The following is a 13,058-nucleotide window of genomic DNA, read 5'->3' as shown; positions in this document are numbered from 1 at the left end:
CTATGTAATAAAACCGTTCAGAAACAGTTTCTGTGCTATATATAATATAGTTAATAATGCTTAACTTTTTAAATAGTGTCTTAATCTTAATAAATCCCTTTTCACAAGCCTTGTGCATGTTGCAGAACATAAATATTCAATTACATTAGACATTCAACACTCTGCAATCCTAATCCGTAGCCCTAAGGCAGCAATTTTTTTTTTTTTTTTCGTAATTATTTTTTTAAGATGGGAGTCCTGTTCAGCATTGACTGTTAAACTTTTCAATCCGACCATTTAAACCCATTCCCTTTTTATCGAAGGTTAATTCAAGGTTGACAAGAATCCAGGCTGTCATTAACTGGTTGAAGTCAGATGTATCTGAATCAATGGTCATTAAAGCTTATGCAAAACCCCCACTGAAAACTGCAGACAAGATTGACAAGATCTGTGGATGAATGAAGGGGTATTTTTAAAGAAATGCACCAGCAGATAATATTCCCTCATTTTTGGAATGTTATTTGTAAACATTTGGTTTCAATTCTCTTGCATTTAATTTAGGAATTATGAGTTATGATTGATGTGCCTCTGACATGGGACAGAATATATCTGGCTATGCTTAGTTAAATTAATTATAAGGAGAGGAAAGTGCATTGTGTGTACATTTTGCTGCGTCTCCAGGCTCAGGAGTTGCCGATTTATACACACCTTAAAGTTGGTTCCTTATGTTGTCTTGCAGCAGGTCAATCACATTGACAGAATCTCATTGCTTTTTAGCTGACGCCAAAGCAAATTCCACGTAATGGGTTATAGGAAATCGACATTCTGTCAACCTCCCCTGTGGATTTCTGCAGACCATAATTTAAAGTGGCCACGGTCCCCATTTTGTATAGGTACACTGAATGTAGTTATGCTAATACTACACAACCCTATCTACTGCCCATTTTGCCCTTATCTTTCCAGTTCTGTTATCTGCTATCTGGAAACTACCTGGAAATTGTTTACTTCCTCCAAGCTATTCAGCTCAGTCAAATTGTGTAACCGTTGGGGGATCAGATCTTCAAAACAATAAATATATATATCTATATCTATATCTATATCTATATATATATATATATATATATATCATTCATGGTAAAATGGCCCATTGTTTGCACTAACTTCCCTTTTCCTTTTGACTTTTGCATCTTGGAATAATCATATATGCAGATTAACTACTGTGCTGTATGAATGTTAGTAGGCAGCTTTAAAATCTCACCATTTGAGGTTTCATTTTGAGTATGTAATGGTTAGATGTCAAAATCTAGTAGGTTACTAATAAGGGCTGTAAAATATTATATATGTTCATGAACAATATATTACTGAACCCTGTATTTATTCCTGAAATGCTTGCAAAAGTTGTTCTTTCATAGAGGGAGTTTGCACACAGTCTATGGATCCGCCCCCGTAAGGCAAGTCAACCATGAATTCCTATTTGTTTACTCGGCTCACAAACGCTCACTTGCCTCTCTACTGCCACACCCATTAATTTGTTTCCATTTCTCATTTACAGCAAATCCAAAGAGACCACCTTCAGTGCTGGTAGGTTATCCAATGCAAAGCGTATGGACACTACTATACCTGTGAAATTGCCTGCATTGCTTTTTGCCTTTGTGGAATCCTGTTCACATGGCTGAAATGGCGAGGGCAGCACATTCACAGTCAACACTACGGTACAGGATTACAATTAATCCATGTAATACGATGAGGAACCGAGTGAGAAACAAAGGCAAAATCAGCCTACTTTAACTGTAAATATTAAATCCTATGGTTTTGTCTTTGGGGGGAAAAAAAAAGTTTATCCTCCTTTGATGTTAAAATGGGGGGGAGGGGGAACTGCAGCCTTCGTTGTTGTTGGCAGAAGTAATTTGCCTGTACATTAGAAGTTGCATTCATTTTTAATGAACCAATTATCCTGACTGAATGGATTATAGACTTCCCCCACACCAGTGTTCATGCCTAGAAAGAATAGGGGGAAGGGTATGAAGATAGGAAAGAAAATCTATTTGAAGGTTTTGCTGGGACGGTCTTTAGTTTTCATTTAAACATTAGCTCTGTTTATTTTTCCTTCCAAAATGTTTGATCATTTTAAACCTCTAGTTGACTCAGGCCACACTTCAGTTTCACACGTCTCAAAGACCCAGCTGAGTACCTGCAAGCTCAGGGTGGAACAAAAGCTGAGTTGAGGTTCCTCTTGTTAGCAGGGCGGGGCAATGTAGTAACTATCTCCTTGGTAGTGGTGGGGGGGGATTAGTCCTAGTAGAAAAACCTCGCCCTTACTGTATTTCACAGATGATGGCCACGTGAAGATGTTTCTGCGTGGACGCCCGGTCACCATGCATCTGCCTGACCAGTTTAAAGGTACCTACAACCTGGACAGCAAACTGGACCTGCCTGAGAACAAACTCAAGCTTCAGTGGGTGTATCCTTACTACAGACCGACTCTGTAATGTTGCACATCGTTGATGACATTGAGTCACTTCCAAAACTGCTTTACTCCAGCACCACACTAGTTCATGTTTAGGTGAAAATACAATTCTATAATATGACAGTGGAATTTAGCAAGATCTTTTTTTTTTTTTTGTAGTGGTGCCGCTTTTTTCCTTCAATATGTATTTATTCATATGTACCCCCCCAACAAGGACTTGGTGCTCTATAGGTTTCCCCCAGCATGGCAAAACTGACCGCAGTAGAATCTGTCATTTGTTTTCATTCTAATGGTTGAATCCATTTTTATGATGCCCCCTCTGCAGCCTGTAACATGGCCTATGCATTATGCACTTAATCTGCCTTTATCAACAGAAAGATGGAAAGCTTTCTGATGTTTCAAATTAAGTGCTCAATTGGTCTATCATGAGGTGAACTGTGATAAAATAAAGGCTGGAACTGTTGTCAGGATTCCTGTTAATGCACATGTGGGCACAGCAAATGTGAGGAGGCTTGAAATATAAGCACTTCACTCAGGGGGTGGTTGCTTTGTTGCCAAGAGGCTCCGGTTAGCTCGTCCCTTAACTGGCCTTCAGCTATGGCTACCGAGGCAGAGACTGTCGCTGCAATCTGTTCCTGCTGCCCACCGGGGAGATTGTCTACTTCATCGCCTCCGTGGTGGTCCTCTACAATGTGGAGGAGCAGCAGCAAAGACACTACCTGGGCCACAACGATGATGTCAAATGGTAAAGGATCTTTGTGCTTTGTGCTGTAAAGCAGGGTCCGGGATGCCCATGATTTCTGTTTATTGTAAAAGCATCTGGTCTGCTACGTCTCACCTGTGACATTTGTAGGCTGTCTGAGAATGTGTGCTTGGTCTCGTCCCCTCTGAAGCTGTGGAACACTAATGGCTGAGTCCAGTAATTGCCGTTTTGCAGATTGAGGTGAAAAGCAATGGGGGAAAAAATAAATGAACAACAGAGGCAGGATAGGGGCGTGGTACTTAAATGTAACTAAGACCATTCCAACCTTCTCTACCCTATCTATCCATCTCTATCTATCTCTATCCATAATTTTAAATTTATGTTGGACATTTATTTACACATTTACATATATTCCAATATGCACAGGCATGTTTTTTTTCTTTCTTTAAACTGCTTTTCAGAAACCAAATGTTAAACACAGTTTGGGATTTCTATTTATAGACTGAAAAAGTAGAGCAAATTATACACTGCAGTATAAATGTTTTGAAAGTCATTGTTTAATTCTGTGGATTTTATTCACAGATGCCAAGGCATAGGGTTTGTCTGTAGGACTTGATGAATCACTGACAAAACATTTTTTAAGTTTATTACAACAAAGGAAACATTTTCTGTTATGCATTTATCTTTATTACCCTAAAATTTCACTTCACACAGTAAAAGCTGCTACCTTCAAACTTGTTTATACAGGATTGGCTTGATCTGGCTCAGATAAAATAACTGTACAAGCTCTGTATTGTGTGTATGATTTAAACCCCAGATTTCAGAATCCTAAGCACATACATTAACTTTAGTACCATTCTTCTTTAAAATGTTTTCAAATGGGTAGCCAGTTTGCGTTGGTGACCTAAGGATTCTCAGAGGTTTGTGGTTCCTCTTGCAGTTTGGCAGTCCATCCAGACATGGTTACTGTAGCAACAGGACAAGTTGCTGGAAACTCCAAAGATGGCAAGGTAATGTTTTTTACAGAGTGAATAGGTTCTGACATTTGCCTTTTTTCAGTGTATGCCTTTGTGTCAGGGATGGAAAAAGGCAAATTCTTGAGGAATGGCTGGGAATCAGATCATGCTCGGAAGAAATGCACAGTTGTGATCCACTTACCAGCAATTGTTTGACCTAAAGTCTTAAACTAGTGTCTTACCCTTGTAATTTTTGTGTGCAAGAATCTTATTTGGTTACCATATGCAGTAAGTTGTTTCTTATGAATATCAGTGCTGGACATTGCAGAGTGATGGGCCTTATCGGTCTGTTCCCCCTTTATCTTTCTCAGCTACTGCCCCCTCATGTGCGAGTGTGGGACTCGGTCAGTCTGAACACTCTGCATGTTATTGGGATGGGTGTGTTTGATCGCGCAGTCACCTGTGTTGCCTTCTCCAAATCTGTGAGTGTCATCTCTCCCCATCCCCCCACTATTATTTGTTCTGCTCTTGTACTTAAATGTGCTTCCTACCAGTGTGGTAAATGGATGTTCAGTTCAGCTCAAGAAAAAAGAAAATATTAGACATGGTCCTGGACATAATTTATAATGCTAAAAGTCCTTTTTTTTTTTTTTCCAAGTACAAGTATATTTTTCTTTAATTATCTGAAGTGAAACGTTTTTTTTTTTTTTTTTTTCTTGCTACCAATTTCTGTTCGTATTTACTATTCTTTTAGTATCTGCACATTTAATTTCTTAAATTGTATTATGGCTTGGTCAATTGCTGTTATCTAAAATGAAAATAAGGCGCTGTTTGTCTTGTAATCTGTAGTCTTCAGCTAGAGTTAAACTAGATTAGATTATGTTGAAAAGGAAAGTAAACCGTGCATAATTTATTTTATCTCTCATCACCCTAGAATGGCGGGGCCCATCTGTGTGCTGTGGATGATGCCAATGACCACATCCTGTCAGTGTGGGACTGGCATAAAGAGAAGCAATTAGCTGACGTGAAGGTATAGCATTCAACTAAACAAGAATGAGTTTGATTTCCTTCTAATGCCTTTTAAATCTTTCTTTTTTTTTTTTTAACATACAAAACCAAAATATTGTCCAATTCTCCCGGCAATCTGCCCCACTACACATGAGAGCTAGCTGATTTGGAATGCATATCTCATAGCACATAGGAGTTGACTTATTGTTCATTCCAAATTAGGTGCATGAAAAGGGGTAGAAATGATTAGTTCACTTAAATCAATTAACTGCCAACTGAATCAACTGCTTTATACTGTGAGTGGCTAGCCTATAAAAACAATCGATCTGTTCACAGGAGTTTGTCATTTTAATCCCTCCTGACAGTGTTCCAATGACTCTGTGCTCGCCGCGACTTTCCACCCCATGGAGGCCGGCCTCATAGTGACGTGTGGAAAGTCGCACATCAATTTCTGGACCGTGGATGGGAACACACTGACGAAGCGGCAGGGACTGTTTGAGGTGAGCTGCTTGGTTGGTTTTGCTGCTCAGTGCTCATAAGTGTAACAGGTTGACATGGAATCTCTGCATTCCCCCACTGTCCTCTGGAGTTCACCACCAAAACATGACTTGATTTCATAATGATCCATAGGAAGGTGAGCTAAGTAAAGTAACATGCTGTGGGATATTTAATGTGTTTATCTGGCCTATTAGTTTAGCAAATAAACTTTGAAAAGCACACTTTAGAAGCAATGACATTCCAGTTCATTCCTATTAGAATCATTGTAAGAATATAGACTCTAACTCTACCCTACCGGTCAAACGTTTTAGAATACCTAAATTTTTCCTGTTTTATTGCAATTTACAATATTCCGCTTTCTAACAATGTGAAGCATTCTCTGATGTGAAAAATTTGGTTTTATTACACCCTGTTACCCTGTTTATTACACTCTGCATTCTGAAATGGGGGGTGTTGGGGGGGTGGTGATACTTGGTCTGAGAATGAATACAAAATCTCAGAAAATATTGATAATTGACATTCTGGAACCAGACAGAATACTGTTCAAAACAAGACTATCCATGTTTTGGTAGAAGCAACACACACCCGTAGAGAGCTCAAAATGTCAAAATGGAAAACTGTTACAGTGTACTAATACACAACAATTTTACCTCGGGCAGACGACACAGAAACTCGGATCCGTTTCAGAATGAAACGCTCTGGTAGCCAAGAGAATAAGCTTTCAAATGTGCACATTGTAGGAATAGTGTAACTTCTATGCACAGGAGTTTAACACTCCCAAATAATGCTTAAGATGGTGTAGTAACTCAGTATATAACTCTGAAATGTACATTTTTTTCAGTTTTTGGTAACCTAAGGTTTTTTTTGGTTAACCTCTGGCAGTTTACCAGTCACCTTTGTACCATTTCAGGTAATTCACTGGACTTGAACTGCTTTATAATTCCTTAAAAACTGGAAAAATGTGGGTGTTCTAAAACTTTTGACTGGTAGTATGTTTTATAATGTTTTGAACCTTTCGTAGCAATCAATGTTTTGTTTACTTGCACTAGTTTACTGTGAAGTTTTAACCTAAGTATTGTATTTTGCCTCTGTATTTTAGAAACACGAGAAGCCAAAGTATGTTCTGTGCGTTGCCTTTGCAGAGAATGGAGATGCTATCACTGGTGACTCCAGTGGGAATATCTATATATGGGGCAAAGGTCTGTAGGAACTTGCCACTTTACCTTGATTTTAAAGGTTCATATAAACCCATCCAATATCTTATTGATTTACCTTTACTTGTTTCCAAATGATGTAATATGATCTGATTTCCAAAACAGTGCATTCTGGAGGGTAATTTTAAATGATTTTTAAATGTAAGTGTGCTGTAAGTAAGGCTGTGTAATATCTAAAATGTAAGTAAGACTAATTAACAAAGGGCTTGTTAATTTGTATTGTATATCACTCATACTCATAATGTTAGGTTTATTAAGGGGCTTTTGCTAGTGAAAATGAAATGGTTTTACAATTGGGCAAATTTTTATTTGATTACAAGCTGCAAGTAGGATGTATATGCAAACAAGGGCAGACCATTTTAAGAATCTGCAAACAGACACTAGCATCACTATAATTTGCATTGTAAATAGTTGTCCAGCAACAAATGTGTGAATTTTTCAGTGTATTCCCTTTAGTTGGTGCTCTCCATGTTGCACACAGTATAAACAAATAATAGTTGTTATGCAGGAAAAACACAATTATTTCTAAACTGATCTCTCGGCTGGATCGATTTGCACTAATGTCCAAAGGCCATATCAAATTAATTCCATCCCAGGCAAAATGCAGAAAAACATCAGATCCAAGTAGATGTCACCATGCCAAAGAGATTTTAGAGTAACCTATAGCAACACAGATTTGTATTATAGGCTGCTAACTGGATAAAACATAATACAGTAGGGGATGCTATTATGTTTTTAATGGCATGCTTTTTCAACTTTTCAAATCCAGCATGGTCCTAGATATGCAGAGGCGATTCAAGGGTATGTGGGGGCGGTGGTGGGGGTGGCCGAGTTTTCTCCTGTGAGAGCGGGGGGTTCCCATTAGGGGGCCCCCCCTCAGCCCGGGGTCCCAGCCAATTGCATAGGATGCCTACCCCCTTGCGACGCCCCTGTAGATATGTAGTGCATTTCTTCATAATAGTTCACTATTGAATATCCTGTTAAAAGCACATCAGTGTAGGAAGGTAGGAGTGAAATTGTGGTAAAGCATGGATCCAAACAATGGTAAACCTGGAAAGCAAAAGGCATGCGTAATACAACCATGCATCAGAAAACTGCCAAATAATGGAGAGGATGTACTGTGGGACATTTTCATTAGGGTAAACTGACACGCATTCAATCACGATGTTACTTTTGCATGGTCTGTGACATTCGGTGTGTGATTGACAGGTGGGAATCGTATCAGTCAGGTTGTGGCAGGCGCTCACGAGGGAGGGATCTTCTCGTTGTGTGTTCTGAAGGATGGGACGCTGGTATCTGGGGGAGGGAAAGATCGCAAAGTGCTTTTTTGGGACCGCAATTATCAGAAACAACATGAGCTGGAGGTGAGCCCTTTACCACAATTGTGTATGCATCAGATGTGGTCACAAACCATATTTAATACTCGTTACACTGCTTCTAAAATCAAATCTTGGTTATAAGAGCACAAAATACCTGACTTTCGACTAGAGCTTTCCCTTCAGGTAAGGTTTTACCATACTAAAACAGATTTTTCATCTCAGTGTGAATTGGTTTAGCTTTTCTATAGGCACACCGAAAATGAGAGTGAATACAATTACAGCTGTGGGTTTCCACCCAATTCTTTGTCATGGTCAGCAAGTTCTGTAATATTGCACCTATTTTCTCTAATACATAGTTTTGTTTTGAAATTCATGTTTCTCACCCTAGTGATATTTCTTTCCTATGATAATGGTTTATCTGTATTGTGGTTTGGCACAGTATAACAATGCTGCTATATCATTGGTGCAGGTGCCTGAAATGTTTGGGCCGGTTCGCTGCCTGACCGAGGGGAAGGAGGAGAGCCTGTTTGTGGGAACCACCAGGAACGCCATTCTCGAAGGCTCAATCTCAGGGAATCTCCGTCCAATAGTGCAGGTAAGGAAAAGCTTTAAACAATTAATATTCTGTTTGTGCATTGAATATGGTGCTACCTTTCCAGTTGATGCAGTAAAGAGGACAGCTTGCCTACAAGCTTGCAAGGCCATTTCATATACAAATGAGCATTTGCATTTGTCAAAGAACCCTTCATCTGCAATCAACTGTAGGGCTGTAGATGATGCACAAATGAAATAGATACAGGGATCAAACCACCTTGTGGGCCATCCTGATTGCTGTAGGCATCTCCGCAGTTGCAGCTGCAAATGTATGGTTAACGTTCGAGGGGCTGTGTTTTGGTCTAAAGCCTTGGCTAAATAATTAGTTGCTTCTATTCTTAATCTAAATTTATAACCAAATGGCACTGCAGATGTAAATTAAATATTTGCTGTACTCAAGTGAAAGGTCTACCACCGGGATCAAATTCCAAACCTTGACTGGTTCTTTCTAACCCTTTCTCTCGGTCATCCACCAGGGACACACCGATGAGCTGTGGGGGCTGGATGCTCACCCCAGCCTGGAGCAGTTTATCTCCTGTGGGCAGGACAAGTTGGTCCACCTCTGGGACACCTTGTCCCACCAGCCTCTGTGGAGCAAGTACATTGAGGTATGCTACCAACACTAACCCTAAAGGGGCTTGGTCTGCCTCAAATCTTTCTGTACTAGTGCACGCATTCTCTTTGCATTTGACTTCCTTCCTCATAATTTGAGCTTAAGACTATTATAGTTTTAGACGCCTTCTAAGTGTGTCACAGCAATAGTGAATGCTATTTTCAGCCGACAGTTTTAGTGCTTTAGTTCTGTTGGTTACCAGTAGATGGCTACCTTGTACAGTTCTGGTAAAGTCCAATTTTTCAACTCATCGGCCCTTTTAAAAGATGGAAATTGATATTTTCCTAGTTTAACTGAAATTCTTTAACACTGTTTTTCTGTCACTAGATAATTGGGCCCTCCAAATGATTTTGAACCAAATTTATTTTTAGTGCATCACTACAAGTATGTGACTAATCGTGCTTCTACTGCAGTCAAATTCTAATATATATATACTTATTTTGAACTTGTTTATCTCCTAATGCAAATGTTAGATCTTATATCATTACAGATACCAAATGCAAAACAACCTCGAGAAAGAATAATTAAAAACTCCAAAATGTTTAATTTTATCTCCAATGAATTTGGAAGTGGCTAACCAGCAATCAGCTGCTAATGTTCTCCTCTGTACACATGTGGTCTTCCCTCTTGCTCTCAGCCAGTCCTATATCAGGAATTTCTATTCCGTTGTTTCATAGGATCCTGCACGCTCAGCTGGTTTCCATCCCAGTGGATCAGTGGTTGCCATAGGAACAATGACAGCGAGGTATAGTGTTGCCCTCTTGAAGACCATATCTTAAATCAAGAAAAACACCACATATATATGAAGGTCTTTTGATAGAGCATTTTCTAACAAGTCCTAAAAAACATCCCAATGTTTCAAAACCTGTTCAATACAGATATTAGAACTTAAATATCAAATGTGGTCATTTTCTTGTAGCTCGCTATGTTTTGGATAGTAGGATTGTCTGTGATATGTTTCCTATCAATCCATATAGAAATGTCTGTTTCTCAGCCAGTCGCTTGTCTGACTTAATGTCTCATTTCAGGTGGCTGGTGCTGGACACTGAGACCAAAGACCTTGTGTCTATGCACACAGATGGCAATGAAATCATCTCCATTGTTAAATATTCTCCAGGTAAGGTACTTTGTGAGATTTAAGTTAATATTTACTTATTTCACCAGGAAGGTATCTACGAAAACTGGGAACTTCCCCTTTGTCACAAAAGGACAGCTGGGCACAAACATTTCGACAGGAATACTGGCCAACACATAATGGCATTACAAACGTACAGTCCAAATCTGAAAAGGTGTGCATAACTGCACTTAGTTTTGTAGTCCACTGCACACTTCCTAACTGTATAATTTCTGATCTGATTCACAGATGGAAAGTACCTCGCTGTAGGATCCCATGACAACTTCATTTATGTTTATGAAGTGACCGAGAATGGGAAGAAATACAGTCGTGTGGGCAAATGCACGGTAGGTATCTGGGGGGGATGTGTAATATTCATTGCAGCATTCCTCCCACTTTCTTTAAGATGATATGCACTGATTTTGTCTTTGTCATTTTGATTTTCAGGGCCATTCTAGTTATGTGACCCATCTGGATTGGTCTATGGACAGCAAGTTTATTGTCACCAACTCAGGGGACTATGAAATCTTGTTCTGTGAGTTCTCTCTGGAGTATCAAATCTCATGAAAGGAAAGCAAAGTTGGACTGAAGCAATATTAACATGAAATGCTGTCATCCAAAATGTTTCATATGATAAATGTGTGTGGTGAGGGGGGGGGGGTGTAAAATGCAAAACAAAACCTTTTTTTTTTTTTTTTAATCTTAAATTATGATAATCCCCTCCACAGGGGATGCCTCAAGCTGCAAACATGTGACCAATATAGACACTGTACGCAACCTGGAGTGGGCAACCTCAACGTGTGTCCTGGGCTTCGCTGTGTTTGGTAAGCTGGTGCCCTTCTAAGATGTAGTAGGCTGGTAATATTAGCTGGCTACTTTCTACTTGCTTTCCACTAGATTAGCCAGGTTTTCATGAAATTGAGCTTTGTGAGACTTGCCTCCTGTGGTGCAGTTTTACATGTTTTTTTGGGGGTTGGGGTTTATTTAGGCATTTGGCCAGACGGAGTGGACGGAACGGACATTAACGCTGTGTGCCGGTCGCATAACCAGAAGTTGCTGGCCTCTGCGGATGATTTTGGCAATGTAAACTTGTTCTCCAACCCCTGTTGCCAGCCACGGGTAAGAGAGGCAGGCTGTGTGTCCTTGTGTCAGTTTTTAAACTAATGAAGTCTCGCTCACTGAGATTATGTGATTAGAGGCCATGCCACATTGTGTCTGAGTAGGTTGCTGAGCAAATGCTTGTGAGCCATTCTGTTTTGTGTAGCTGCAGGGCCACTTTCTTTAAGGACACTATTCTCATTCTGTTCCAGAAATTGCCAGGCAGTTTGTTCTTTGTATTCATACCAAAATTGTGAAGTGCAAAGTAAGATTGTTAATAATATAGTATTGTTAAATCACCTTGAACCAATAATAACAATAGTGTGCTTATGCAATCAAGTATTAATGGGAAATCTTGTAAATCCCAATGTAGCAACAGTAGGCTTGGTAGTTTCATCTGATGTTCACATTTCTTTAAAAATAATTATTCATTATGCCTTTCTTGTCACTTTAGGCCCCAAGCTACGTCTATGGTGGCCACAGTAGCCATGTGACCAATGTTGCCTTTCTCCATGATGACAGTCACCTGATCTCCATTGGAGGGAAGGACATGAGCATCATACAGTGGACAATTGCTTAGGCAACCCCTGTGGAGTCTACACTGTAGCCTTCTGCCCACCAGAGGGCAGCAGCACTGCTGTGCCTAATCCTGTTACCTTCACTCCACCTGTCTGACCAGAGCAATGAGTTTGCTTTGTAGCCACTAGAGGGGGCACTAGCAAAGGGGGGGGGGGAAAGCATGTTGGGAAAATGTATTTACAGATGTTTAAAGAGAGCTGTATCTGCTGTAAGTGTCTATGCGATATTCTATAAGAAAGATTTATTACTGAATGGCTGTGGAGTTTTATTATTTGACTTAAAGTAATCAATCTTGTCGTAGCACTTATGACTTAAGATTTAAGTAACTTGAAGCTAGGCTTGCCTATTTTTATTTTTCCCTCTTTGGTTTTGTTAATAAAGTTTGTATCTGGATATTTACTGCAGTGTGAACGCTTGTGTGTTTGCTCTTCACAATTACAGCTTCACTGGGTCATCGCGATATAGATTTAGTTACAACTCTGGTGACTTAATGCATGACAACATGGTGTGCTGTTGTGTGCTTAACTGAAGCCTGAAGAATTTTTATGAAGGCATCGTGGAGGTCAGCTTCAATCTACTGAATGGTTTGAAGCCTCTAGTAACCTGTAATTATCATGTGAGCTGGGGGGAGGGGTGTCTGGTGTGCCACATGCCTCAGCTGTTTCCTGCAGTTCATGTATACCCTCCATTTATCAGTCACCTGGAGCTATACCACGATAGGGGATCCTTATTGACCGACAACAGCAGGTAGGGTGAAGTGTATTGCTGTTCACATGCAATCCCGGTCAACAAGGCCCAAACAGCCGTTTACACCCCAAACACCTTCAGAAATAGATTCAGAAGAGAAGGGCACCAATCCTTGGCGGTGATACTGACTTGAGGGAGAGACTGTTGGACAAAAGGAAAATGGTCAGGG

At 39.9% G+C, this 13,058-nt stretch overlaps 1 protein-coding gene across 3 annotated transcripts in view; it reads left to right on the top strand.

The window, feature by feature from the left end:
* eml2 (EMAP like 2) overlaps window positions 1–12,541 on the top strand; it is a 44,970-nt gene extending 32,429 nt beyond the window's left edge. For all 3 annotated transcript variants that reach the window (XM_066703926.1, XM_066703927.1, XM_066703928.1), the window contains 18 exons: window positions 1,532–1,560; window positions 2,311–2,440; window positions 3,042–3,191; window positions 4,090–4,159; window positions 4,477–4,587; window positions 5,040–5,135; window positions 5,479–5,613; window positions 6,711–6,810; window positions 8,035–8,189; window positions 8,614–8,739; window positions 9,215–9,346; window positions 10,029–10,096; window positions 10,380–10,468; window positions 10,715–10,812; window positions 10,913–11,000; window positions 11,194–11,289; window positions 11,454–11,584; window positions 12,018–12,541. In XM_066703926.1, the coding sequence (XP_066560023.1) occupies window positions 1,532–1,560; window positions 2,311–2,440; window positions 3,042–3,191; window positions 4,090–4,159; window positions 4,477–4,587; window positions 5,040–5,135; window positions 5,479–5,613; window positions 6,711–6,810; window positions 8,035–8,189; window positions 8,614–8,739; window positions 9,215–9,346; window positions 10,029–10,096; window positions 10,380–10,468; window positions 10,715–10,812; window positions 10,913–11,000; window positions 11,194–11,289; window positions 11,454–11,584; window positions 12,018–12,143 (1,930 nt within the window). In that variant the 3' untranslated portion in view covers window positions 12,144–12,541. The remainder of the gene's footprint in view (window positions 1–1,531; window positions 1,561–2,310; window positions 2,441–3,041; window positions 3,192–4,089; window positions 4,160–4,476; window positions 4,588–5,039; window positions 5,136–5,478; window positions 5,614–6,710; window positions 6,811–8,034; window positions 8,190–8,613; window positions 8,740–9,214; window positions 9,347–10,028; window positions 10,097–10,379; window positions 10,469–10,714; window positions 10,813–10,912; window positions 11,001–11,193; window positions 11,290–11,453; window positions 11,585–12,017) is intronic.
* The last annotated feature ends 517 nt before the right edge of the window (window positions 12,542–13,058 follow it).

Source organism: Amia ocellicauda, chromosome 5 (assembly GCF_036373705.1).
Source record: "Amia ocellicauda isolate fAmiCal2 chromosome 5, fAmiCal2.hap1, whole genome shotgun sequence".
Classification (NCBI taxonomy): domain Eukaryota; kingdom Metazoa; phylum Chordata; class Actinopteri; order Amiiformes; family Amiidae; genus Amia; species Amia ocellicauda.
The sequence above is the reverse complement of the archived record's forward strand: the minus strand, read 5'-3'. Positions and strand labels throughout refer to the sequence as shown.